This window comes from Leptodactylus fuscus, chromosome 5 (assembly GCF_031893055.1).
Source record: "Leptodactylus fuscus isolate aLepFus1 chromosome 5, aLepFus1.hap2, whole genome shotgun sequence".
NCBI lineage: Eukaryota > Metazoa > Chordata > Amphibia > Anura > Leptodactylidae > Leptodactylus > Leptodactylus fuscus.
Genome location: NC_134269.1, coordinates 159832675 through 159858158, shown reverse-complemented (window position 1 = coordinate 159858158; position 25484 = coordinate 159832675). Strand labels below are relative to the sequence as shown.

Sequence of the window (25484 nt, the reverse complement as noted above, 5' to 3'; positions counted from 1 at the left end):
GTTAAGGGGGCTGCCCCTAGACGGCAGCATACAGAGGCACTGTTCTCCTAAGGACATCCTGGAGAATAGATTTGCATAGTTTTTTACCCAGAATCCCTAGCGAAGCAGGAATGACTTGTAAGTCTCCGTACGCCTATGTAAGCACACACTCTCCCTAATGGAAGCTACGTCCATTCATTTCTATGGGAGCGTGCTATTCGAAACTGCTGTTTTGAATAGAGTTTGCTCATCTCTAGCCATAACTTGTTTCTGATGAAAATACATATAACTTACATATAAACACCTCTTCAAGTAGTAAGCTTTGTACTTAAAGGGTCAAAAGGTTTGTCCAACAATGACAACATATCACTTATCCGTGTGTTAGTACTCAAGTATGTACACTAAGACTATTAATATTTCAAGTGGAGAAACCACTGAAGGGTTCTAGTATTGTAAGGGAGTCTGGTTGCATATAATGGCTGACTATTCAAGTTGTTATCATTGATCACTTATCCATGTGTTAGTACTTTAGTATGTAAACTAAAGCTATTCCAATTTCACATGGAAAAAATCATTAGATCGTTCTAATATTGTAATGTATAGTACAGGAAATTCCCAGCAGCCTCCTCTCTTCTATTATCTCCTATGTGTATGAGGCAAACAGGAAGCTGAGTCATCATCATCAGCAGCCTCCCATAGGAAACAATAGGAGAGGAGTGCACGATGTATCGTGCACCAGTCTAATTAGCATATGAATGAACGGACTTATTCATAAACCATTGAGGCAATCTACATACTAAAGATAGGTGTGGAATAGCATTTCTAAAGCCTATGCAAGGATGTGATGATTTTTCCCAGTGATAGAGCCCCTTTAAGGTTGTTGAGTGTAGCAATTTTAAGGGTTATGCTATAACGGACTCTGATCGATAAGTATCACACTTCTGGAAGTCCATCTTCCTCTCGAGCACCAGTTTACTTGTGTGACGAGTGTTCCTTTTCTTCTCTAAAAATTTGGGTTTCCGCACTGTGGAGTCTTAGTCTAAGGAGATTTTCCCATATCCCCAGGATGGGAACCATATTTTATATATATAATGGAAAACCCTTTTAAGGGTTTGTAACACAATTTATCTTCTGACAATAATCACTTAGTACTCCAGTAATAATACTGAGACTGGTGCAAGTTTAATTGAGACTTCCTAATAAAAATAAATGTCAATTTAAAAGGCAGAGTTGATGTATAATAATGTATAATGACGCATGAAGGTGTAATCAAGAAAGAAGATGCAGCTTCTTATTCCTCACACATTAAGTGACTTCACTTCAGTGATTTCCACTACGCTACTATGTGGCTGGTAACTATTGTCAGCTAGCCAAGTGCTACTGCCATGCAGTCACCTATGTCCGTCCTTCAGTCTGTCCAACCAGTAGCTGACACTGCAGCACCTAACCTGACATCAGAGATGTAGTCACATTTTTACAAAGCAGTATATGAATTGTATTCAGTAACACTAGAGGACATAGGCTTATTGTCACGTTTCATGAATAATACCGTGGTGGTCTTGGTAACACGAGCGTAGACAGATTAACCATGAAAATGCTTTCAGTGTGCAAGTAATATTAGAAACTTATAGTAAGCCACAAATATGAAGTGAATTGCTGTGTAATTCTGTGTGTATAATTCCTTGGTATTGTACAGTCATTAGAACATGCGTCATAGACCGGCATCTGCAGTCAGGTTACTGTTTTCACACTTTTCTCCCTCATCTCACAGCCTCATTAACTTACGGCATTTTTAGGTTAGTTATCTCCCGAGTCGCACACATATTTTCCGAATGAGCAGTTTTAGCTCAGTTTCTGTGCTTAAGGCATTAACTTTCTTATGGTTCTTAGTAAACAGTTACGGTACATATCCACATTTCAGATGCTCACCTAGACCAGGGGTCAGCAACCCCCGGTGCTGGTGTCATTTGGACACATTAAAATGGGCGTTTGATCACTTAAATAAGGTTAGACAGATTTGTATGGGCTTATTCAACTTGTGCGAGGGGTTTCCTCTACCCTCATAAAGCAAAGCAAAATGTAAGAAACACTGCAGAAAGTAAACGCAACGAAAACAAGTCTTTTTTTTTTTGGCTGCGTTTTTTCTTTTTCTTCTATTGAATAAATAGGTAATTGGTCACAATTCTATTTCTGAGATGAACATTCTGGTTTTTTCAAACATTAATGTGTTTTTGAAAGCTCAGATTTCCGTAGCTCATTTGTTTCCATAATGTGTGGATGAGATTAGTGAAATTTCATTCCCTTTGCTGGTATTGTAAAGCGCAGTGGTTTTTTTGGGTTTTTTCCCACTGCGTTTACAAAGCAGCTAAAAACATTGTGAAGCCTTCTGTGTTCAACCAAAAGCCATATCCAAGAATCATCTTGGCAAACAAAATCTGGAACAAGGATCACCTTGAACTGGAAGTTTTATTATTGGTTGATGATCTGAATTGTGTTCTATGGCTTTCATGTGACCTAAACATCCTTACAATTCTTGCTTGGCACACGGACTACTTCATCTTTGACTTTTAAAAAAAAAAATACAGCATGCCATTGAAAAAAATTATGGGGCCCCCCGCCTAGACCTAAGCTTTATAGCACAGGAATCAATTGTGGCGAAATTGCCTTTTACACTACTTTGTAATGGGAGACCCCTCCTCTTTAACATCTATATATCTTGATAATTGAGTTGTTGTTATGCCTTTCTGGGAACTTAGGGGTCTCTGTGAAGAACAGGATCATGGCTTTATCATGGGAGTCCATCATTGCCGTCACTATTTAGACAGGCACATATAGCTCATCGGTATATTTGCTGCGCCTCAAATTACAGTATTGGATCCCTTTCTTTTAGAACTCTGTTGTGTAGTTTCTCTGCTCCACTGATAGCAGTGACTGGACAGTATCAGGGATACATCCCCATATGGTCACCACTGTCTATGTATTCAAACAATTATAAAAGTTAAATGAATAACTTAAGCCATTAAACACAATTAGGTTTTGTCACGTTTGGTTAGAAGTATAAGTAACGAGTAAATTAATTTTTTTTCCCCCACAAAATCTGCGTTAAAGTACACCTTGCTGCAGGGCTATAGAGATGGAGTCAGAAGTCTTTTCTATCAAAATAAAATGATTGATTATTTTGATTATATTATACAATTATTGATATTTTATGATTAATCCGATGCATAGTTTGTTTATATACTTTGTGGGGAATCGCTCAGGTAGATGCTTGCAGCAGTGCAGGAAACAGGGACACAGACACTGGATTGCACACGAGTTCAGGCTTTATTCACATGTAGCGCATACACTGCTTTTGCAAAGCCACAGAATAAACAAAACAAAACCCTTCTCGGCTGAGAAACTAACTTAAACGTAAGGAAACTTTTCCCTGACTATACAGGAGACTGGCTACCAGTCTCCCATCTTGGCAACATCAACGGGTGGCACAGTACCTGCTTTGGAGTTCCGGTCTGGACAGGTCAGCTTTGTCTGTGTGGTACCACCCTTCACAGTCTTCACCCTCAGACTGTTATTAGGGCCTGATTAGTCAGCTGACCTCCCTGGTGTGGGTCTCACCACACACCCTTTAGCTGCCTGGCTGGAATATACTTGTCCTCCCAGACTACACCCTTCACACTCTCACAACTTTCATAGGAATTCAGTCACCAGATTTGTAATGAGTTACAGGATCTTTACTGTTTCTGAATAACTGCGGCTGTCAGTAATTTATGAATAAGTGAGAATTGGGCGCATAGGAAATAGAGGAGTATATGGTTGGGCCTACTAACTCCACAGCACTGCCCTGCCGACGTCCAATAGGAAACTATAATGTATATGCTGCACATTTTCCAGTGATTGAAATTAATTCCCGATTCTTGGGAGAAAATAGCCGCCTGACTTTTCTTTTCATGATTTCAGTGCTGAAACCAGGGTGGGGGACACTCACAGATTAATGCCATTGAACAGTTATTAATATCCATACCTAGGTGTACAGATCGATAGGTTAGGGCCACCTGAAATACATTGGGTTTTCTCCTTTTGAGTCTCTACCTCTATTGTCTAGAAAGTTGCTGTTTTTATAGGGGCAAATGAGCTCTGTGAATGAGCAATGGGGGTGGTTTCTGTTACTACTTTGGAGTAACCGTTACTCCAAAAAAAGATATCTGAATTTCTGCAATGGAGGGTTCCAATTACAAGGAGAAAACAATGTTTGAATCAGATTGCCCTCATCTATCTATCTGCAGGGCTGAGTTGATATACTGGGTTCTGGTGTTAGACCCCCTTTTGTGTTATGTCTGCAAAATATGGTAATCTACTAATTTATCCTAAAAATTGTCTTTTTCTGGAATTTATCATTTTTTTTTAACCTTTTTTTTCCCTTAATTTGTAGGCAACTTATTGCTCATTTAGGAGTTTTTTCCAAGTTTTCAAATCCACGTTCATTATATCTGGAACACAAGTTACATGAGCTCTATACGCAGGTAATGGCCCAGCATGACATCCATGTATCCATAACTGAATTTACCGTATTTTTCGGACTATAAGACGCACTTTTTTCCCCCCAAATTTCGGAGGAAAATGAGGGTGCGTCTTATAGTCTGAATGTGGGTTTGCAGCAGGGCCGCGCTACTGCCACCGCTGGTTTTCTTCAGCGGCAGTAGCGCGGCAATCCGCAGGCCCCGGCAGCTAAGACACTCCCCGGCATCTGCTGTAATAGACCGGCGGATGCCGGGGAGTGTCTTAGCTGCCGGGGCCTGTAGATTGCCGCGCTACTGCCACCGCTGGTTTTCTTCAGCGGCAGAAGTGTGACAATCTGCAGGCCCCGGCAGCTAAGACACTCCCCGGCATCCACCGGTCTATTACAGCAGATGCCGGGGACTGTCTTAGCTGCCGGGGCCTGCAGATTGCCGCGCTACTGCCGCTGAAGAAAACCAGCGGTGGCAGTAGCGCGCGGCCATGCTGCAAACCCACTCCTCCACCGCAGGTCCTGGCAGTCAGTTAGCCCCCCCCCCCCCCCCCGGCCTCATACCTTTAGTGATGCAGGCCGGCTCCTGCACGGCGAGGCCGCAGGAGCCGACCTGTTCCGATGACAGCCGGGAGCCTAATGAAGGCTCCGAGGCTTGTCATAGATATATATTACTATCGCGGCTGGTCTATGACCCTCCGCGATAGTAATGTATAGAATCTCCCATAGACGGCAATACACTTGTATTGCCGTCTATGGGACTTGCAATCGATTGCAGGTTCAAGCCCCCTAGGCGGGGGATATTAAAATAGTAAAAAAAAAAAAAAAAAACACTTAAAAAAATATAATAAAAAATAAAATAAATAAAAGTTCACCTCCTTTCCCTAGAATACATATAAAAGTATAACATTACTGTGAAACATATACATTAGGTATCCCTGTGTCTGAAAATGCCCGGTCTACACCTGGCCCCACAAAAAAACGCCCTATACATCCCCGTACAGCTGCAGGGTCACCTGTCAATGTGGCCTTGCAGCTGTTCCAAAACTACAACTCCCATATATTAAATATTTTACCATTTTTTGCCTGAAAATTTTTTTTCCCTATTTTTCTCCTCTAAAACCTAGTCCAGTGCGTCTTATAGTCCGAAAAATACGGTACTTCTTTTAACGTACCTGACAGCATACCATTTACTCAGCATTAACCCCTGTCAGGCGCCAGCACGTGACCTCCAATGTTGTCCTGTGATTGATATTGCTGTATAATTTTATTACCCTCACTGCTGTGTGTCAATAAAGATATATGAGCCCATTTAAGTTAATGCCATCTGTGCACTTTAGCTATACTGTGATGTTTTCCAGTTTGAGTTTAGAGAATGTATAACTCTACCATGTAACACACATAATAGTCTACTACTAATGTTTTAAGTCCAAGTTTAGTCCATATGTGCAGTATATTACTGTACTGGTTTGTTATATATTAATCTCTAGTATAAGTATCATGAATGAAAACAAGTGTAGATTTTATTTGCACTTTTCATAATTTCTTTTAATATAATACTAATATGGATCGGGAGTTTCATGTCGCCCAGCCCTGTGCTAACTGTTCCAGGATTTGTTGAGACAGTCCTGGATTCCTGAGAATACATACAATATTTCAGATCCGTATTACATGGCTTGTCTTTCCCAGTGTAGAGCATACAGCACTGCAGGTCCATGGAGAATAAATATTGGGTTAGAGGGCTGCCACATTTGTGTAGACATTAAAAAAAATTGTCTGGAGTGTATAACTAAGGTTGGTTTTTGTTCTTTGTCATGTTAGGGAGCCTTCACACGATGTAACGCTGCGCTCATTCTGATCGTAAAAACGCGTTCAGAATGAGTACGTAAAAAGCAGCTCCCATTGACTTGAATGGGAGCCGGCATACGTGCGCTCCCCATTGAAATCAATGGGAGGCTTTTTTCCCTATGCTTTCAATGTGATACGCGCGTAATATATTGAAAGCATAGGAAAAAAAGCCTCCCATTGATTTCAATGGGGAGCGCACGTGTGCCAGCTCCAATTCAAGTCAATGGGAGCTGCTTTTTACGCGCTCATTCTGAACGTGTTTTTACGATCAGAATGAGCGTAGCGTTACATCGTGTGAAGGCTCCCTTAGTAAGAAATGGCATAATTGTCAGGCTTGTAAGAAAAATGACTTATGCTTTTATGGCGGCTAGTCTTTGGCACTCATCTTGCCATGAAATATAACTTTTACCAGTACATTATGCAAATTAAATCCACTGTTGGTGTCCCATTAAATTGGGTTAAACTGTGTGCGATTTGCAGTAGTAACCATGCCTGAAGCCGAATGCTAATTCAGATATCTGCCGCAGACACCACAACAAAATTATACATCCTATAAGCCTTTTTTTGATACATAAAAAACTAAAAAATCTAACAGAATGTGTTAGTTTTACATAAAACAACTAACATTAAAATAATTTTGGCTTCCTGCAGAGGTTATAGAGCAAAGATGTGGCAAATATTTTCTGGTGCTTGATTCACTTCTCACCTTTTCTCTCCAGCTGTTGTCTCATCAAGATCAGAACGTACAGAAGGTTGCCTTGGACTGTGTGCTGAGCTACAAGCACCCCCATATTCTACCCTACAAGTAACTATTTCTGCATTGTTTATTGATTTGAGAGCGTGAAAGCGCATGAGAGAACCATGCAGTCGACGCTTCTTGTTACTAAAATACCTTTTTATATGATTTTTTTTTCCATTTTACTGTATTGTTGTATGAATCTTACAGTTCCATATCTTGTGTTCCTCCTCTCACTATGGACCTCTACCCCATCTCTTCTTCTGCAAAGTATTTACTTCCATCCACCTAGATTTAAGGCCCAAGTCCAACCATCCTCCTGTCCTAGTCCCTTTCTAACCTAACATTTGGTAGTTATATTGCCTAATGTAATCTGATAAAATGGCTATTTTTAATAGTTCCACATACTGTATGGATTGCTGTATAACCATTTGTGTTTGCAGAACATAATGAATTGTTTGCATTTTTATTGTCCTGAAATTTTGGTAAAATGTGTTTTCATGTCTTACAGAGAAAATTTGCAAAGGTTGTTGGAAGATAAACATTTTAAGGAGGAAATTGTCCATTTCAGCATCTCTGAGGAAAGCTCCATAGTCAAGCCTATGCACAGAGCAGACCTAATGCCTGTGCTCATGAGGTAAGTCCTAGTAGACTGACAACAAGTGCAATACTCCAATAGAAATGCTCTAAATGGCTTTTTCCCTGCATTCTGCAGTTCTTATATATTGCCATTCCTACTAATGTGGTCCTTCCTTAACACCTGACTTTATGATTCACTTAATGGTTTTAAGAATGTATTTACTCTCCCTTCCCCGGGGGACTGAGCTTGTCCTTCTAGAATTTTGTCTGTGGCATATATGGTGGCTATAGTTCAAAGGAATCACCAGAGCAATCTAAAATGCATAGTGTACCACATATACGGTATATTAGCTTTTGCATTAAACTCGCCAAAATTTGCTGAGTCTTCTCCATAAGCAGCAATGAATGTTTGTCCCTTTACCTTGTTAACCTTTTTATAGGACGAAGGGTTAAATGAACCGCAAACCATATTCTTGGCATGTTTTTTGTGACCACTACCCATAAATACACAATCATGCTTCTGATACAATGCAGTTACGAACATTATATATGCCACGTTACCCATGGATGATTGTGTATTTTTCTCTCCCTTATAGAATATTATATGGACGTATGAGAAGTAAAACTGGTAGCAAAACCCAGGGCAAGGCAGCTGCTGGCACACGAATGTCAATTGTTCTTCGTTTCTTAGCTGGTTCCCAGATGGAAGAGATTCGGATGTTCCTAGATCTTCTGTATGAGCCAGTGAAACATCTGAAAGAAGGTATCATATTGTTCACTGCATGCACATCTTTTATTCACCTGTTGTTGGCATACACCCATTTTGCAACTGAAGCTTGCTATGACCAGGGAAGGCTGTGGCCAACCAGACGTTGTAGGCAATGTAGATAAAGACTTAGTGGCCCTTCGCTCTGAGGGGGTCATGATTGTAGGACACAAGGAAAAGGATCAAACACAAAACTTGCTGAAATTTAATGTGGATCAAATCTCAATTTTTTTTTTTATTTTTATTTATTTTTTTTTTAAGGTATGGTATCATCAGACAATACCCAGCGCTTGAACACAAAAATTGTTTTATGCCATGATATAGAAGTCTCATCTCCTCTTTTATTTCCCGGTTGATATTTAGTTTCTTTCTACTTTGCAGGAAGCTGTCTGGCTCTGGTGCAGCAGTCTGTAGAACAAGTGGACCTCTCTAAGGTTCTTCCTCTTGGACGGCAGCATAGCATATTCAATAGTTTGGAGGTTGTTCTTAAACATTTAGGTCACCTGATCAGCCCGTACTTACCAGAAATACTCCAGATTTTACTTTGCATGACAGCCACCGTATCTCGTGTTCTTGAACAGAAGGAAAAAGTAAGTTCTAGTTTTATAACCTTTATACTTTTAATAATCCTTTGTTTTCACCAAGTCTACATAGGGTTCAGATAATATAATCTGTATTCTGTATTGAGATTACATGTACTGATTGTTAAAGGGGTTTTCTAGCTTTCAAAAATGATATGCATATACATCCACAGCCATGCTATATACTTACTGTTCCCTTGTGCATCCTTTGCTTTATTTTATTTGCTGCTCCTTTAATGACTGTTATATACATGCGGTGAATCTGTGGACAAACTACATTTCCTATAATTCATCTGCCTGCTCTCACTCTGTGTGTACCCCTCCCTTGTCCATTCTCCCGTACAATGAAATCACCGGTAATAAATCATTACAGTATCTGAGGTCACATGCTTCTGTGATGCTTCGTTTGCTGCTGGAATTGCTTTCAGGGTGGAGTTCTGAGCTTACAAACAAGACATCACTCTAAGGTCTAAGACCTGAAAATAAATCAGATAAACTTTGCCAAATTTAAAAAGGATATATATTAGGAAATGTTGTGTATTGATTCATCCTGCTGTTTTGACAATATTTATTTTAAAAAAAACTGGATAACCCCTTTAAAGTGGGCTAGCGCCAAACTGATAGGTCCTCAATATTTGATCTGTGGGGGTCTGACACCTGGACCCTGCACATATCAGCAGCGCTAGCAGCCTGTAGGTGCGGGAAGGTGTTAGTTGACAGGGAGCTTGTGCAGCACGACTGCAGTTCAAGTAATAGGAGTGGCGCTGCACTTCCCTGAAACCATTACGGTGCAGTGGACAGGACTGTTTCAGTAGTCCTATTACTTGAATAGAAGTGGTGCAACATGTGCTTCCCTTCCACTTGCAGCATCCGTCGCCTGGAGACTGCGGGAACAACTGATCTGTGTGGGGTCCGGGTGTTGAACCCCAACAGAATCACATACTGATGAGTCTTTCTGTGAATATGTTAATAGCATAAAAATTAATTTGGGCCTGAAAACCCCTTTAAGGGCATTTAATATTGGTTGATAATCAGCCAAACAATTCTTCCCAGTCATTGCCCAGTGTGAATTGTCCAGCTTTCAATTGGCAAGTGGTAAATTACTTATTTTCCATTGACCACATATTTGAAATTGACATAAATTCATTGTTTGTCTGCAGCATATACCTTCCTGTAAACAGGCGATATACTGTAGATTGTAATGTAAACTGTTAGAGGGGGTGAAAAACAAATTGCACAAATGATCATTCCTATCAAAACCTCCTGATAAGAAAAGCATGCACTTGCTGTCTCGGTGCTCAGCAATTTATGTGCTGGTGTGAAACAAACTTAATAGATCTACTGTTATCGATTTTCTGTCTGGGTGCCCACTAAATAGTGCTGATATTAAGATTGTACTTCTCAGAATGTAGCTCATGAAAGTAAAGGCCCATTAACTGCTGGTGGAAATGCAAATGAAGCCCTTCGTTTTGGAAAAGCTGTCAGGTTTTATTCACTACAGACACTTATTCTCTATCCACATGATGGTGGATAGGTATCAAATTGCCGGGGGTTCAACCACTGGGACCCCAGTGATCAAGCGAACAGGGTCCGGAAAGTTCCCCTGGACAACACTCTATTCACTTCTATGGTGGTTCTGGAACCTCCGGCAACCTCATATAAGTGAATGGAGCGAGGGTCGGACAAGCAAACTCTCTTCATTCACATGGAAGATGCAGGGGGACCTTCCAGGTCATGTTCTCCTGATTACTGTGGGTCTCAACGGTCAAACGTCCAGTGATCTCATACTTATCCCCTATCCTGTGGATGGAGAATAACTGGCTGTAATGACAAAACCCCTTAAATATAGCTAACATACCAGCCTAAAGTGCAGACAACAAGATCTGTATTGGCTACAAAGCAGTTTATGAATGTGGCTCATGACCAATTCCATAGCAGTCTGTCGCTAGTCACACTGTAGGTGTGAAGCCTCCTGGGTTCTCTATGGTCTGCCCAAACAGCCACAGAATGATTGACAACAATATGTTCTTTAATTGTTTTTTGTATGTCACTGGTCGATTATGGCAGCTTTCTGCATGACTATAGCAGCACTGCCTGCTGCACAGGCTATGGGCATTAATTACGGAGGACCTTTCATGTCCTCAGAGATGGGCAGACAGCGCACTGTCAGCTTTGTTGGTATGTGCCATAGATATCGCTGCTGTTAGTTTTGGCACTGATATCTCTCCACTATCAGAAAAATTGGCCTTACAGCTTAGCGTCATCACTGGGCTGTGAAGAATGCATCCATTCACCCCCTTACTCCCCTGAACCATTCAAGGCTATAGAACGGTACTTTCGGGGAGGCGTTCATCACAGCCCAGTGGTAAAGCTAGACTGTTAGGCCCGCCTTTCTGACAGTGGAAAGACATTGTTGCTGAAACCAATGGCAGCGATATCTCCAGCACCCAGTTGCATACCATAAAAATTAAGCACACTGTCATCTTTCTAGCAGTATTTAATACCACCCATCTCTGAGGACATGAAAGGTACCCTTTAAAGGTGGGGCTTATATACTAAATTAATTTGTGCACCCCATTTAGTATTTGATACCTGTTTTGGAAAGTTTCCTCTTAGAAAATTTTGTTGTATTTTTCTGTGCCGTCCAACCTCCTATAGCCAGTTAATAAAAGAGTTAATCTAATTTGGAATGGCGTGAATGGGATTTGTAAAATTCACTTGGACGTGTTTTTTTAGTTCCAGTAATCACTACATGTTACTTGTTCACAGAACTTTTATAAACATTATTATAAACAGCCTTACATTGAACTACATGTAATGTCTATACTCAGAATTGTTTAACTTTGTTTTACAAGAGGTTTTCAGAGTCAGTAACTTGTAGATATGTGCCTCGTATGCCAGGCAGTCATTTGTGGCGGTCATTTATCGCTTCATTAGACAGCAAGGTGTAAAAAGTTCAATAAGTTAAATACCACAGGCTTCAATGTGGGTAATGATTAGGGAACTGGCTCTAGCTAGATCAGGGAAAAGATGAATTAGTTACATTTCCACTTTTTAGAGCCAGTTTCTTACCGACCCCGAGAGTCTAAATGCTGAAAATCTTTAAACTTTGTCATTGTGTTTATGACCCCAGTAGGAACTTATTTACTGAGATGCAGCTAAGGCTAAGTTCACATCTACATTAGAGACTCCATAAGGAGCCTCCATTGCAGAATCCTTTAAAGTCCTGCATTCCCTGGTCTTTTCATTTGCTTGTTCAGCAGCTAAGGCTCCTTGAGTTCACGTTACAGCCATTGTTTCCTATTCTTTATTTCCTTTTGACTGTGGCATCTAAGGAGATAAACGACCAAAAGTGTTGGCTGTAGTATCCATACCATCCCCACGCTGTATACTTACAGTACATAGCACCAGAGCTGCAAACAAATGTTCTTATTGCCCCATGAGGTACTTTAAATGGCGCCAACAGATGTTCTTTCCATTTGCTATTAGAAAGTCCACCTATTATGTTCAGTGTAAGGTGGTCGCACGTGCATTGGAGCCCACATTTTGGTGCCTTTGTTTTTTGGAAATAAAACCAGTTAATGAATCCAGCACATCAACCTTCAGATAAGTTAGGATCATTTGAATCAGGAGTTTTCCCTTGTGAAAATGTTGCCAAGATATCACTTTTTACTTCAATATGCTTCAGTATTGCCATTCATTGCTCCAAAGGGATCATTTGCATATTGACAAAAATAATGATATCTCTTCAACGGAGGCACCAGTTCCCAAGGGGGAAAACACTGATTCTGGTGAGCCAGACTTCTCTGTCTGTATTTGCTGTGCTGGGTTTGGGTGACAGACTCCCGTTTAAAGATATCTGTTCCCTTCTCCACTTATTAGACTGCTTTCCTCCTCATCTTCACTCAGACTTGCTTTATATAGAAGTAGCCTCTGCCTGCGACTTGGTCTGCGTGTTGTTGGTGTCGATGATCCGCCTATAAAAGGGGGAGTTGTTTATAAATGGTGGTCCGCTTTAAGACTGCCTAATTTTAGGTTTGCACTGTCTCACTTTTAGACGGCATTGGTAAACCTGCCCCTTCTAATACTTTGGAACTTCAGATTTATTAACACATAGAGCGTTTTAATATTTAGATATAAATCCTATTTCATCAGTCATATTTTTAAAGAATACTCCGCCCCCCAATTGTAATAAATACTGAACATAAATGCGATTTCATATTAAATGTTTTTTTTCTTTATCTCTTTCCTAGATACAACTTAAATTTATTAATCCGCTTAAAAACTTGAGGCGTCTGGGAATGAAACGCATAGTAGAATTCTTCAGTGATTTTGATAACTATTCCTACACTCCGGAGGAGATTGATGCTGTATTTTTCGCAGTGGTTTGGCCTACGGTAAAAATTATTTTAATAATTTACTACGTTCCTATTGAGAATGGATTTTAGGAATTATGCTTTAAGCTGATGTGAATTCTCTTATTATGTATTACAGATTTGCAGGCTTGCATTGGAAAGTCAGCATTCTCCTTCTTTTGTTCTAAAGCTGAATCTTGTTTGGAGTCAGTCCTCCAGGTAATACAGTTGAACTCAGAAATGGGTTTAGTGTGTTTTTGGAAATTGTTTTCCTTATATAAGGTATTTTATTATTGGGACTGTCTCAAGATAGATTGGATCAATAGGATATACTACTAATTTCTGACTGGTGAGGGTAAGGGCTCGTTCACACGGAGGGGCGGATTTTGACCATATTTTGACTCGGGGAGCCAAGTCAAAATATAGTCAAAACCCGCCTGCCACGATATCGCGGTCGCGGCTTCCCCCATCCTGGAGTCGGCTCAAATGAATGGGCCGACACCAGAGGTTGCGGCTGTCAGGCGGAAGTCGTGGCCCAGCGAGCCGCGGAATCCGCCTGAAGAAAGGGCAGCTCGCTTCTTGCCGATAGCGGGAAAAAAAGAACGCTAGTGGTCTCCATAGACCACCATTGTAAAGGAGCGGATTATGACGTGGATTCCGCTGTCAAAATCCACCCCTTTGGCCCAGTGTGAACTACCCCTAAGGCTTTTTTGGTCAGGAAACTGACTCAAACTCCTCCTCCAAAAAACACCTCACCGTACAGTCCTATGGTGAGGCGTTTTTAGGAGGAGGAATTTGAGTCAGTTTCCTGACCAAATTCCTGGCCAAAAAACTCTGTATGGACGCAGCCAAAAACTCCCTGTGAACTTAGCCTAAGATCACTGTGATTCAAAGACGAGGTTGCACTGTGCTTTCTTATGGATATGTAGGATCTCCATGCTGATCAGGAACTATATGCTACTGATTCTCATCTTGAGACACTTTATATGAAATCTGTTCTTTTTTTGTCTTTTTAATTTCTTCGTTAAAAATCTGAGTCAGGGATGAACACATCGGCATTTAAATGGGGCCAAATGCATATGTATACCACCATAAATCTGTATTCACTATGTATTTCAATAATATATCTCAGTAAATTCCACCAGAACTGAGCATACCATCCCGCAAATAGGTAAGTTAGGGACACTAGAATCGGTGTTTTCCCTTTTCTATGCCTTTGTTGCCGAGATATCACAGTATTTTTCACTGTGCAATTGAGCTCTTTGGAGCAATTAGGGTATTGCCATTGCTCCTAAGAGGTAACACCCTCATTGCTACAAAGGTCTTATTTGCATATTGTTAAAAACAGCGATATTTCTATAATGGAGGCATCAATTCACAAGGAAGGGAAAAACACTGTTTGATTCAGGTGACTCTGACTTCTATGTCTGTGGGTTGATACACTGGGTTTTGGTGATGCTCCCAAAACCAAACCAAAATGATCTGAAACCTGACATGTTTTTCTTTCTATGATCATGCAAATGAGATGAATTTGTTATGAAATATTATGGTTCTCTGTTTCTGTAGGTATTTTCCTTTACTTGCTAAGCAAAAACCTGGGCAGCCTGAGTTTGATGTCCTACTGAATACATTTGCTCTGCTGCGTGCAAAAAACTTATCAGACGCAGCAGCCGGTATAGTCATAGATATAACTAGTAACCTGCTGAACACCCCTGACTTTGAAGAAACTGAAGCTCTTCCTTCTCTGGTTGTCAATGGCTGTGCTGTGTGTGATGCCCCCGATATCAATGAGGGTAAGCAAGACCTTTATTAGTACTCTAGCTGGCTATGCATACCTGGTAGCCCACCCATATTAATGTGAGGATATTTTATTGAATTTAGAGTTCCTAACCTTTGGCGTGAAGCTGGTTTTACCCCATGTGCCGGTGCTACTTCAGTATCTCTGCAAGAGCATGCAAAAGGCAGAGAAACTGAAAAAGAAGAAATTTAATGAACAAGTCAGCAAGGAGCTGAGTATCCTGTCAAAGTAAGTTGATTACGAGATATTCTAAAGAAAGAGTTTGGAGATACTTAGCATAAAGATAATTTCAGCATAATACTTTTTCCAGGATGCATTAAAACTATTATCCATTGTAATTACGTATTAGGGATTCCATAGTGAATAATGTATGGACCTTACTGTTTGCTAAGCAGCTGTCGGGTATAGTTAGACTTCTTAATAATGTTTTGTTGGGCTGAGCGATCCAGTATTTTCACTCCAGAATTGAAAGTTTTTTTTTCCAGAATGCATCTTACTAGAGGTCTAAGATCAATTTCAGGAACATTGTAATATTAGGCTACTTTTACTCTCTTCATAGTTCTGATCACTCAGGCACTTTTCTCTGTGTCTCGTGTTCTGATCCTCTGAACAATTTATATTGACATTTTAGTATGAAAGTAGTCTAAAATGGCATTGGGTTAGATTGTAAAGTACATGGGCGCAGTGAGGGCGGGATCACACCTGCGCCCAGTCTCCTTTTTGCAGGTTTCCGTCTTCTGCCCAAGAAACTGGACAGGAGACAGAAACCAGCAGTCAGTTTTCAAACCCATTCACTTGAAGTGTCCACCCGTGAGTGTCTTGTGCCTCTCCGCGGCAAAACCGTTTTTCTTTTTTAACCAGACACAAAGTCGGACATGCAGGACTTTGTGTCCGGTTAAAAAAAAAAGAAAGTTTTCGCCGCAGAAAGGCACAAGACGCTCACGGGCTCACACTGACTGCCGGGTTTCCGTCTGCTGTCCAGTTTCTTGAGCAGAAAACGGAAACCCACAAAGTGGAGACCGGGTGCAGGCGTGAACCCGCCCTGAGACCTCCAGAGAGCAAGTCACTATTCACTCTTCTTCCCTAATTACAGAGTAGTTACAGGTAAATAAATACTAACTTCATTTGTTTCGGTTTTTTTTGTTGTTTTTTTTGTTTTTTTTTAAATCCACAGGATTAGCAAATTTATCCAAGACAAAGAACAGAGCAATCTCCTTATTGGGCTTCTTATATCCTACTTGCATAAAAGTAACCTGGCTCAGGTTAGTGATAAGTTATATTGTCATTCTGTATAAAATTGTGTTGCGTGTTACTTTAGCATTGAGTTGGATCTATGACTTTCAACCTTATGGGCAAGGATGATCTAAATTAAAAATTATAAAGAAATCCACGCCAAATACTGGTCTTTGTAGATTTCCAATGCATGAGGTGAATGGGGTGGTGTTTCATTGCAGCTGGTTTAATAATCCTGCATCTGAATATTTAGCCATCACTCAGCCATACAGGATGAATACTGATACATTTATGGATGATCTAAGTTATAACACTGAATTTTACAGAAAAGGGGTTCAATCACAATTTAGATTTATTTTTTTGTTAAAAAATATCAGAGGTGTGCTGCCTAACAACTCGGGTTTTTCTTGTATTAGGACACTGAAGTGGACATCCTAGAGACTGTGCAGAACCTGCTAAGACACTGTTTAAATCCTACCAGTTTCTTAAAGCCGCTGGCCAAGCTATTTGCTATTGTTCAGAATAAGTTATCCCGACAAACCCTTTGCACTACCTTTCAGGTACAGTATGCACCACGTGACTTGGTTTCTGCTTATGAACCTCTATCTCTATTTAGTACTAATATGTTTATTGATTGATTTCAGGTCCTATCTGAACTTGATCCTCAGTTGGAGTACATCACTGATGTTGCTGTCAAGGTCTGTAGCGATGTGTTTTTGAATGATCCTTGGTTTTCATATGATGATGTATGACTTGAACTTACTTCTCTCTTTTTTTGTGTGCAGTTGAATGCGTTTGATCAGAGACATTTGGATGATATACACTTTGATGTCAGATTAACAGCCTTCCAAAAAGCAGCTTCCTATGTTAAAGAGCTGAAATCAATAGATCTGAACTACATTCTCCCACTTATGTACAACTGTTTCTACACAATCCAGGTAAATTGTGCTTCTCCTTTTTAGGGTTCTAGTTCATTCTATGGATTTAACATAAAAACAGTAATTTCATTGCTAAGTCCTCCTCATAACATGGGTGAAGTAGTTTAAACCAGCTCCCTAGTTTTGTAAGGCTTATAGCGTAAAAGTCATAGTATGTTTTAGTATGTTAGGGTGCATGCACACTACGTAACGCCGGGCGTGTATGAGAGCCGTACACGCCGGCGTTACAGCAGGGCTGCCGAACACTTCCCATTCACTTCAATGGGAGCGCTCGTAAACGCCGCTGTTACGAGCGCTCCCATTGAAGTGAATGGGAAGTGTTCGGCAGTCTGCCGTAATGCCGGCGTGTACGGCTCTCATACACGCCCGGCGTTACGTAGTGTGCATGCACCCTAATGCTGTAAGTTGTTTTGTGTTTCAGCTTGGCGATATGTCTTTGAGTGACAATGCAGGGCTTCTCCTTACCGGTATTATGAAGCAGTTGGCAGCAGTAAAGCACACGGAGGAACAATTTAGGGAGATCATTCAGCGCACTCTGCTTGAGAGCGTGAAGACTGGCCTTAAAAGTAAAGTTGAGGTATGTAGTTGTAATATTTTGGTATTATTAAGTATATATGTTTATGTATAGTAATGTTTATTTAATTAAACCTGCAATATTTTATTACTGTAATAAGGCCAATATATATCGCTCACTGTGTCTTACGGTATGTTCACACATCGGAAACCATTTCCGCCATGTGAATTCTCCGCACGGCTAGCCGCATTGGGATGCCGTGCATCGGCATCCCACTCCTGATTAGGCCTGAATGAATGGGCCTAATCAAGAGGGAGTCTCGAGCCGCAGACGTCGCACCTGACTCGGCAGTGGAATCCGTGGCAAGATAGGGCATGTTGCTTCTTTTTCCTACCACCTGAAAAAAATCGCTAAAAACTCGCAGTTTCCTGCTATTAACAGAACCCCCTAGTAATCAAAATGTATAGGTCGGTGCATGTCATTATAGTGAGACTTCTTTGTTTATAATTAGAGATGAGCGAGTACTGTTCGGATCCGAACAGCACGCTCGCATAGAAATAATGGACGTAGCCAGCACGCGCGGGGTTAAGCGGCCAGCCGCCGTCAAAACGGAAGTACCAGGTGCATCCATTCATTTCTATGGAGCGTGCTGTTCGGATCGGCTGATCCGAACAGTACTCGCTCATGTCCATTTATAATGCATATCCGGTAGAATACAGTACAGCTTCTGCTACATCTCCAGCAAAGGGAGCAGGGATAGAATTCAAGCTGGTGATAGGCTTTCCACCTGCATTTCATGGAGAAAGCATGGGCAGCAATATTTATAACATTAAAAGGTAGATGTCATGATACAGATTCCTAGCAGTGAGGGGAAAAGCAAGTAAATAAGCAGCTCCCCAGTCCATGCTCTGTCCTGAGAAGATTGTTCTTATCACTGTCTGTGATGAGCAGGGTAGTAACATGGAGTGGTGAGGTCCTATCTTATGAGGCCTACCAATGACTATCTGGCCGACAGCTAACTCGTGTAGCCAGCCTTAGAAACAAATATCTTTATGATGTTGTGAACTCATTCTAGATATCTTTTTTTTTTCTTTTAACAGACTATTCAGCAGGATTACACTACACTGCTATCAAATTTGATCCGAATATTTCCAGAGCATCCAGAGTTCTCAGACTTAGTTAAACTCACAGATTACAATGATCCTGAAATGGACTACTTTGAGAATATGAAACATATACAGGTATGTGTACTGTTTTTATATATCTATATTTTCACTTTTGAAATTTCTTAGACTTTTTGGGAAAACTGGTATAACATTTTTCTTATTCATCAATCTTCTTTCTAGATTCACAGGAGAGCACGAGCAATGAGAAAGCTAGCAAAGAATTTGACTGAAGGAAATATAATGCTGTCCTCCAAATCCCTGCAGAATTACATAATGCCATATGCAACCAGCACTATATTTGATGAGAATATGCATAAGGTATGTCGTAAGTAGTATGTAGCCTTGATTTAAAGGGAACTTTTCAGCTGCTGTGACTTCAGGCAGGAGATGCAGGATGGCACTCATCATAATGAGCTACGTCTTCGCTCTGTAACGCTGCTGTAGCACTCCTTGGATTGGTTGACAGGTCTCTTCCGAAGGAGAGCTTGACAGACGTTTCTCTCCTGTCCGTCAAATTTTAAAAAGGTTTCCTCTAAAACGCAGCAGTGTTTGAATAAAACATAGGTTTATGAATGAATGCATGAATCTGCTTGCGGGTTCCCTAAAAACCTTCTTTCCCGAATAGACTGCCTTTATATTACCTACAATTATGCCATTGTTTGAGCAGGATTGTACTGTTAATGTTTATTATCTTTCTGCGGTATTACCATTAGCTCTTATTATCATTACCATAATTGCTTGTACCTTCACTATCCCTTTTGTGAGGCTTACTTGTCTCTCAGTATGTGTGTGGCAGTCACCTGCCAGTCTTCTGTTTCTTATAGGTGATTAATATCTTGCAGGTTATTGTATTTCTTTAGGTTACTGCCATTAAAGTGCAACTAAACTGTCCGACAACTTCTGGCAGTATTTGTATCAAAAATAAATTTTGCAATATGTATTATTTGGATCCTGCATTTTTTCACTCTTTCCCTTGCTTCTGTACTTCTGTATATTTTCTGCCTCTCATTGAAAGTTACTGTGTACGGGAGTACGTGGCTATGGTATATGTAGAGACAATGAGGGTAGGAGAGGAGGGGTCACTTCAAACCGTTATATCTTGGACATTATAAAATGGACAAACTCTTAGTGTGATTTTAAAGGGATTCTACCACTAAAACACATTTTTTTCTAGTTAACACGTCGGAATAGCCTTTAAAAAGGCTATTCGCCTCCTACCTGTGGAAGTGCTCTCCGCCGCGCCGTTCGTTCAAAATACCGGTTTGTACCGGTATGCTAATTAGTTCTCTCGCAGCGATGGGGGCGTCCCCATCGCAGGAGCAGCGATGGGGGCGTCCCCATTGCAGCTCGAAAACCGACCGCAGCGCCGCCTCTCTGGTCTTCGGTGTCCTCCCCTTGCTTCTTCAGCGTCTGTCAGACGCCTGCGCAGTACGCTCTGTTCGGCGAAGATTGCCGAACGTACTGCGCATGCGCGAAATTGCGGTGCCCGCACTATGGCTGAGCACTTCCACAGGTAGGAGATGAATAGCCTTTTTAAAGGCTATTCCGACGTGTTAACTAGAAAAAAATGTGTTTTAGTGGTAGAATCCCTTTAAACAGTAAATTCTATTTTTTCAAATGACACTGAGGTGACAGCGCTGTCTAAATTATTTCTAGAGATCACTGAAAATACAGTTGGGATTAGGAGATTTACACTCTATATATCGTACAACAGCATAGAAATCTCCTAATCCTGACTTTGTTTTCGACAAGTGATATCTCTTGAATTAATTAATAGCACTGTAACCTTACATGGAAGAATCTCCTGTATCATATGACACTAAAAGCAAGTTTGTACATTTTATGATCTCTGAGATATAACTGTTTGAAGTGACTCCCTCCCTTCATTTTCTCAACATTTCCTCATTCTAGGTATAGAGAAGGGGACATATACGGTAGTTAGCTTGTTAGTAGTTATCCCATATGTGTTACCTATGGAGGGAATCTAGATAATGCAGAAATGACTGAACATTATGTTAGGAGTTATACAAAAAAGGACAGCACGGACTTCTATTTGCTATTATTTGGTGAAGATTTAGTAATGTTTAATACGTTGTGTGGAACGTTCATGTGTATTTGTTATAGAATCCTGTCACTCTTGTATTCTTGTCTTTCAGCATGAAAATATGGTCAACGCCTCAGTGGAAATGATTGGCTCTGTATGTAAAAACTTGTCCTGGTCTGCTTACATGTATTATTTAAAACATTTTATTCATGTCCTCCAAATGGGAAAAATCAATCAAAAACTGGGAGTCAGGTGAGGAGTTTGGTGATTTATTTATTTTTTATATGTTTTATTTTACTTGGCGTAGGTTCCCTACAATTTAGTAGGCATTACAGAAATGCGAAAAATGTTTATCGGTTTATAAAGGTCTAATGAAAAGGCTGATAAAGGCATAGAAGAGCTGAGCAGCACTGCGTAAGGACTGTTTCACATGTTCTGGCCAGGAAAAACATTATATTGACTAAAGATTGAATTTACTGGACCAAATGTGACTCGTCTAGACTGACATGCTGTGTTCTTTTTAGTTTAGTTGAGCCACATTTTGGCAGATAAATATGGCCAACCCAAACACTGTATTTCCCAGCCCAAACATGACTATATGAAACGGCCTGTAGAGTAGTTTGTCCAGGACTGGAGATTTTTGATACTGATGACTTGTCCATAGGATAGGTCAGCAGTGTGAGATCAGTTTGGGTCTTACACCCGAACCCTGGATTGATCCGCTGACGCAGCTGCCCAAAGCCATATACTGAGTACACAACTGGAATCAGTCTTGATACGATTTAAGTTTCAGGCGCCACCGCTACAGTGTATGGACTGGAAACATCTGGAACTGCAACCCCACTCCCATTCACTTGTATAGGGTCAGCATTAGATGATTGGTTCAAGTGTCCTGTGAATAGGTCATCAATATTAAACATCCTCAGGACCTGGACAACCCTTTTAAAGTCTTTCAGAGGGCTCTTATATAGTAAGAGCTCTGTGTGCCTGCTGATTTAACCTTGTAGAAACTGGGTTGTTTAAAAGGTGGGGTTATAAACGTTTTGTAAGAACATGAGCGGTTTGGGGGGGGTAAAAAGGCTGATATAGTTTCTGATTTTCATGTTAAGTAAACTTGTCAAGTCACAAATGTGAAACGTTGAGAAATGATTAATATTATTGGTGTCGTCTGTACAGCTTATTGGTGACTGTGCTCGATGCTTTTCACTTTGACCATGCAACTCTGGAGAAGCAACTTCAAGCAGTTGAGACAAAAGACAGTAACACTGGTAGGCATTTTATATTTCACAAACACTATTGTAGTCTTTCAATTCAGTCAGCGATGTTTTTGTCTTTTGGTACTTGATATTTGTGACCCTCTTCTTGCTGGTTTTATAGGTATAAAAGATTCAGAGAACAATGTGGAGGATGAGCTAATGGAGTTGGAGCACGTGGATGAGGATGAGCAGATGGACACTCAGGATGTGGCTTCTACCAATAAAGATGATGAGACCCCTTGTAAGAAGCCAGGCAACAATCCCAAAAACAAGCATTTCTTAAAATCTCTTCCAAAAAACAAAGAAGATCTGGCATCACTTATTAGTCATATTCAAGAGACTGTGGCAAACAGCATCATGCCAAAGCTGCAGAAATGTCTTGATGCAAAGGTTGGTTTCTTTATGTTGGATCGTATGAGACTTTCCTACTGTAAGGTCATATTCCAGTGTCCCATTTTTTTCTTTTTTTCTTTTTTTTTTTTCTAGTTTCCCGATCTGTGATCACTTTACCTTTTTTGTTCCCCCCACATTTCTTATAATATTAGCCAGCACTTATTTCTCATTATCCTTTCCAACTGCACATTGATGCCTATGTGTGTTCAGTTACCGCACTTGGAAATGGTTTTTCGGAAGTAATAAATGTGACACATGTATTTCATGAATCAGAAATTATTCCTTATTTTAAAGTTGTATTATATTGACATGTTAATGAGCGAATAATCTCTGAGTGGGCACAGAGTGGGTTAAAAAAGTAAAACAATCTATATTCACCTGACTGGTTCCCCATAATTGCGTTCCAAGGCAGCCCCGGTTCTCGGTGGTCTCTACTTCCTGGCCCCTTCTGAACGCACAGGAAATGCCAACTAAACCAATCTCTGGCCATGATGGTGAATTAACTCACCTAGTGATGGGCTGAACTGGCATTTTCTGTATGGTGAAGCTGGACTGCCCGTCTAACCCTACTGCCACCAATTGTAAACCCCCATTAAAGGTTATCTGAATCTAGTGGTTTTATTGTACTCATCTACATACATTATCATTACAGGTTCAAAGGGATGAGGAGCACAAATTGGTGAAATCCAAAGTAGTTAATGAAGAAGAAGTGGTTCGGGTTCCATTAGCCTTTGCATTAGTTAAATTGATGCAGACGCTGCCACAAGAAGTTATGGAAGCCAACCTACCCAGGTATAAAGATCTAGAAATATACTGATACACAGTAGTGGGCGCCTCTGCGTTCATTGATCTGGCTTGACACAGCATTAAGCTGCTTGGTGTTTAGGTCAGCAGTGTTTCTGTTGATTTATTTTTCAGTCTTTTTCTGAAAAGTAACTTTGTATTACAGTTTCTGGGCATTGCAGCACTACCTGGTGCAAATGGTACAAAGTCTGATTTTTTTTTTTTCCCCAAAAGTTTTTCTCCAAGTAATACAATAAAGAACAATGTTTTATATGGAGTGATCCACAAAACTGCTATATCTTTTTCTAATGTTTAAGTAGTATTTCATGTTGTATATTATTTCAGCATCCTGTTGAAGGTGTGCATACTCCTGAGGAACCGAGCACAAGAAATTCGTGACATCGCCAGAAACACATTAATAAAGATCTTGGAAACACTCGGACCTCGCTATCTGCACTATATATTAAAAGAGATGCAGACTGTCTTAGTTAAAGGATACCAGGTAATGGTTGTCAGTTGTGAATGCACATGGCTACCTAGAACACAATAAGGATGATTTATCATCCCCTGTGCCAGAAAGATGAATTAGGCACAAGTTACTGTAACGCACAGGGGATTAAGATGGGCTTATGTAATACCAGTTTACATGAATTTTGCTTAATATTATTGGGACTTAAGAAATTTATAAATTATATGATTATTCCTTATACCATGTCTGCTTCTTGTAAAATTTATAGGTTCACGTACTAACATTTACAGTAAATCTACTGCTCAAAGGCCTTACTTCCAGACTTAAGAGTACGGACTTGGATGGTTGCATGGAATCTCTGATTCAGGTAATGAATTTGCCGGATATTTCTTATTTAATTTTACTTGGAGGGCTATATGGTGAAAAATGATCTTCTCTCTGTATGGGATAAATATTTGACAGTTTTATAGTTTAGGCAGGAATACCCATTTTTTGGTATATATATATATATATATATATATATATATATATATATATATATATATATATATATATATACGGTATATAATTTAGCCTCCCTATGGGGCTTAACCATGTGATTATTAGAGCTTCAATAGAGATCTAGTGATGACAGGCATAGGGGCCTTCATAAGGCTGTCATGGAGACAGGGCAGCTCCTGCAATATTGAGGGAGAATGTGGGTGGCACAGAAGGTGGGTATGGGACAAAATAGGGCTAAATGAAAGGGTTAATGGGTGCAATCAGACCAGGCTCTGATTGTAAGTATTACCACCTGGTCTTTGCTGTATGTATTTAAAGATACAAGTATATCAGATATCGGGACGGGGTTAAAGAGATTTTTCTATCTGGGTTAGGCCTCAAATGAAATATTCCATTTCACTTAATATGTGCATTTTCTTTTCTATAAAGATATTTAATCATGAACTGTTCGGGGACATTGCGGAAGAGAAAGAAGTGAAAGGAATAGTCTCAAAAGTCATGGAGGCCCGAAGCAGCAAGAGTTATGACTCATATGAACTTCTTGCACAGTTTATTGGAAAGGACCATGTTATAAAATTAATCCTTCCCTTGAAAGAGGTAAGATGTAGTTAGTAGATGGCAGTTAGCTGATGGCATTCTCTATAGAGAGGTGATATCTGTATTTCTTCATGTAGCTTACTCTGTTTCAATGTTCTTAATGTGCAGGTGTTGGAGAAAACCACAAGTTTAAAACTGGCCCGTAAAGTGCATGAAGCTTTCCGCAGAGTTGTTTTTGGCTTAATAGCCAATGAAGACATGAATGCACAGTCCATCCTTCTACTCAGTTATGGTCTCATCAGTGAGAACCTTCCTTTATTAACGGATAAAGAAAAGTAAGTTTTAGTCACAGACTTGTGTGAAATACCCAGGTTAGCAAGCTTTCTTTCTCCCTCTGTCTTATGAAACAACTATATTTTACTGCGATTTCATCATGGATACATTGCATTCTTTATAACCTTTAGCTATATATTTTGCAAGTAATAACCCTCTCATCGATCATAG

At 40.2% G+C, this 25484-nt stretch overlaps 1 protein-coding gene across 1 annotated transcript in view; it reads left to right on the top strand.

Annotated features, from left to right (window-relative positions):
* UTP20 (UTP20 small subunit processome component) overlaps positions 1–25484 on the top strand; it is a 72018-nt gene that overhangs the window by 31151 nt on the left and 15383 nt on the right. The window contains exons 23-46 of the mRNA XM_075274627.1: positions 4409–4499; positions 7051–7136; positions 7579–7704; positions 8243–8409; positions 8794–9002; positions 13247–13390; positions 13488–13567; positions 14915–15141; positions 15230–15374; positions 16321–16408; positions 16796–16939; positions 17024–17077; positions 17165–17317; positions 17739–17894; positions 18932–19072; positions 19178–19315; positions 21154–21293; positions 22218–22309; positions 22419–22687; positions 23343–23482; positions 23819–23975; positions 24211–24309; positions 24873–25040; positions 25149–25315. Coding sequence (XP_075130728.1) covers positions 4409–4499; positions 7051–7136; positions 7579–7704; positions 8243–8409; positions 8794–9002; positions 13247–13390; positions 13488–13567; positions 14915–15141; positions 15230–15374; positions 16321–16408; positions 16796–16939; positions 17024–17077; positions 17165–17317; positions 17739–17894; positions 18932–19072; positions 19178–19315; positions 21154–21293; positions 22218–22309; positions 22419–22687; positions 23343–23482; positions 23819–23975; positions 24211–24309; positions 24873–25040; positions 25149–25315 — 3381 coding nt within the window. The remainder of the gene's footprint in view (positions 1–4408; positions 4500–7050; positions 7137–7578; positions 7705–8242; positions 8410–8793; positions 9003–13246; positions 13391–13487; positions 13568–14914; positions 15142–15229; positions 15375–16320; positions 16409–16795; positions 16940–17023; positions 17078–17164; positions 17318–17738; positions 17895–18931; positions 19073–19177; positions 19316–21153; positions 21294–22217; positions 22310–22418; positions 22688–23342; positions 23483–23818; positions 23976–24210; positions 24310–24872; positions 25041–25148; positions 25316–25484) is intronic.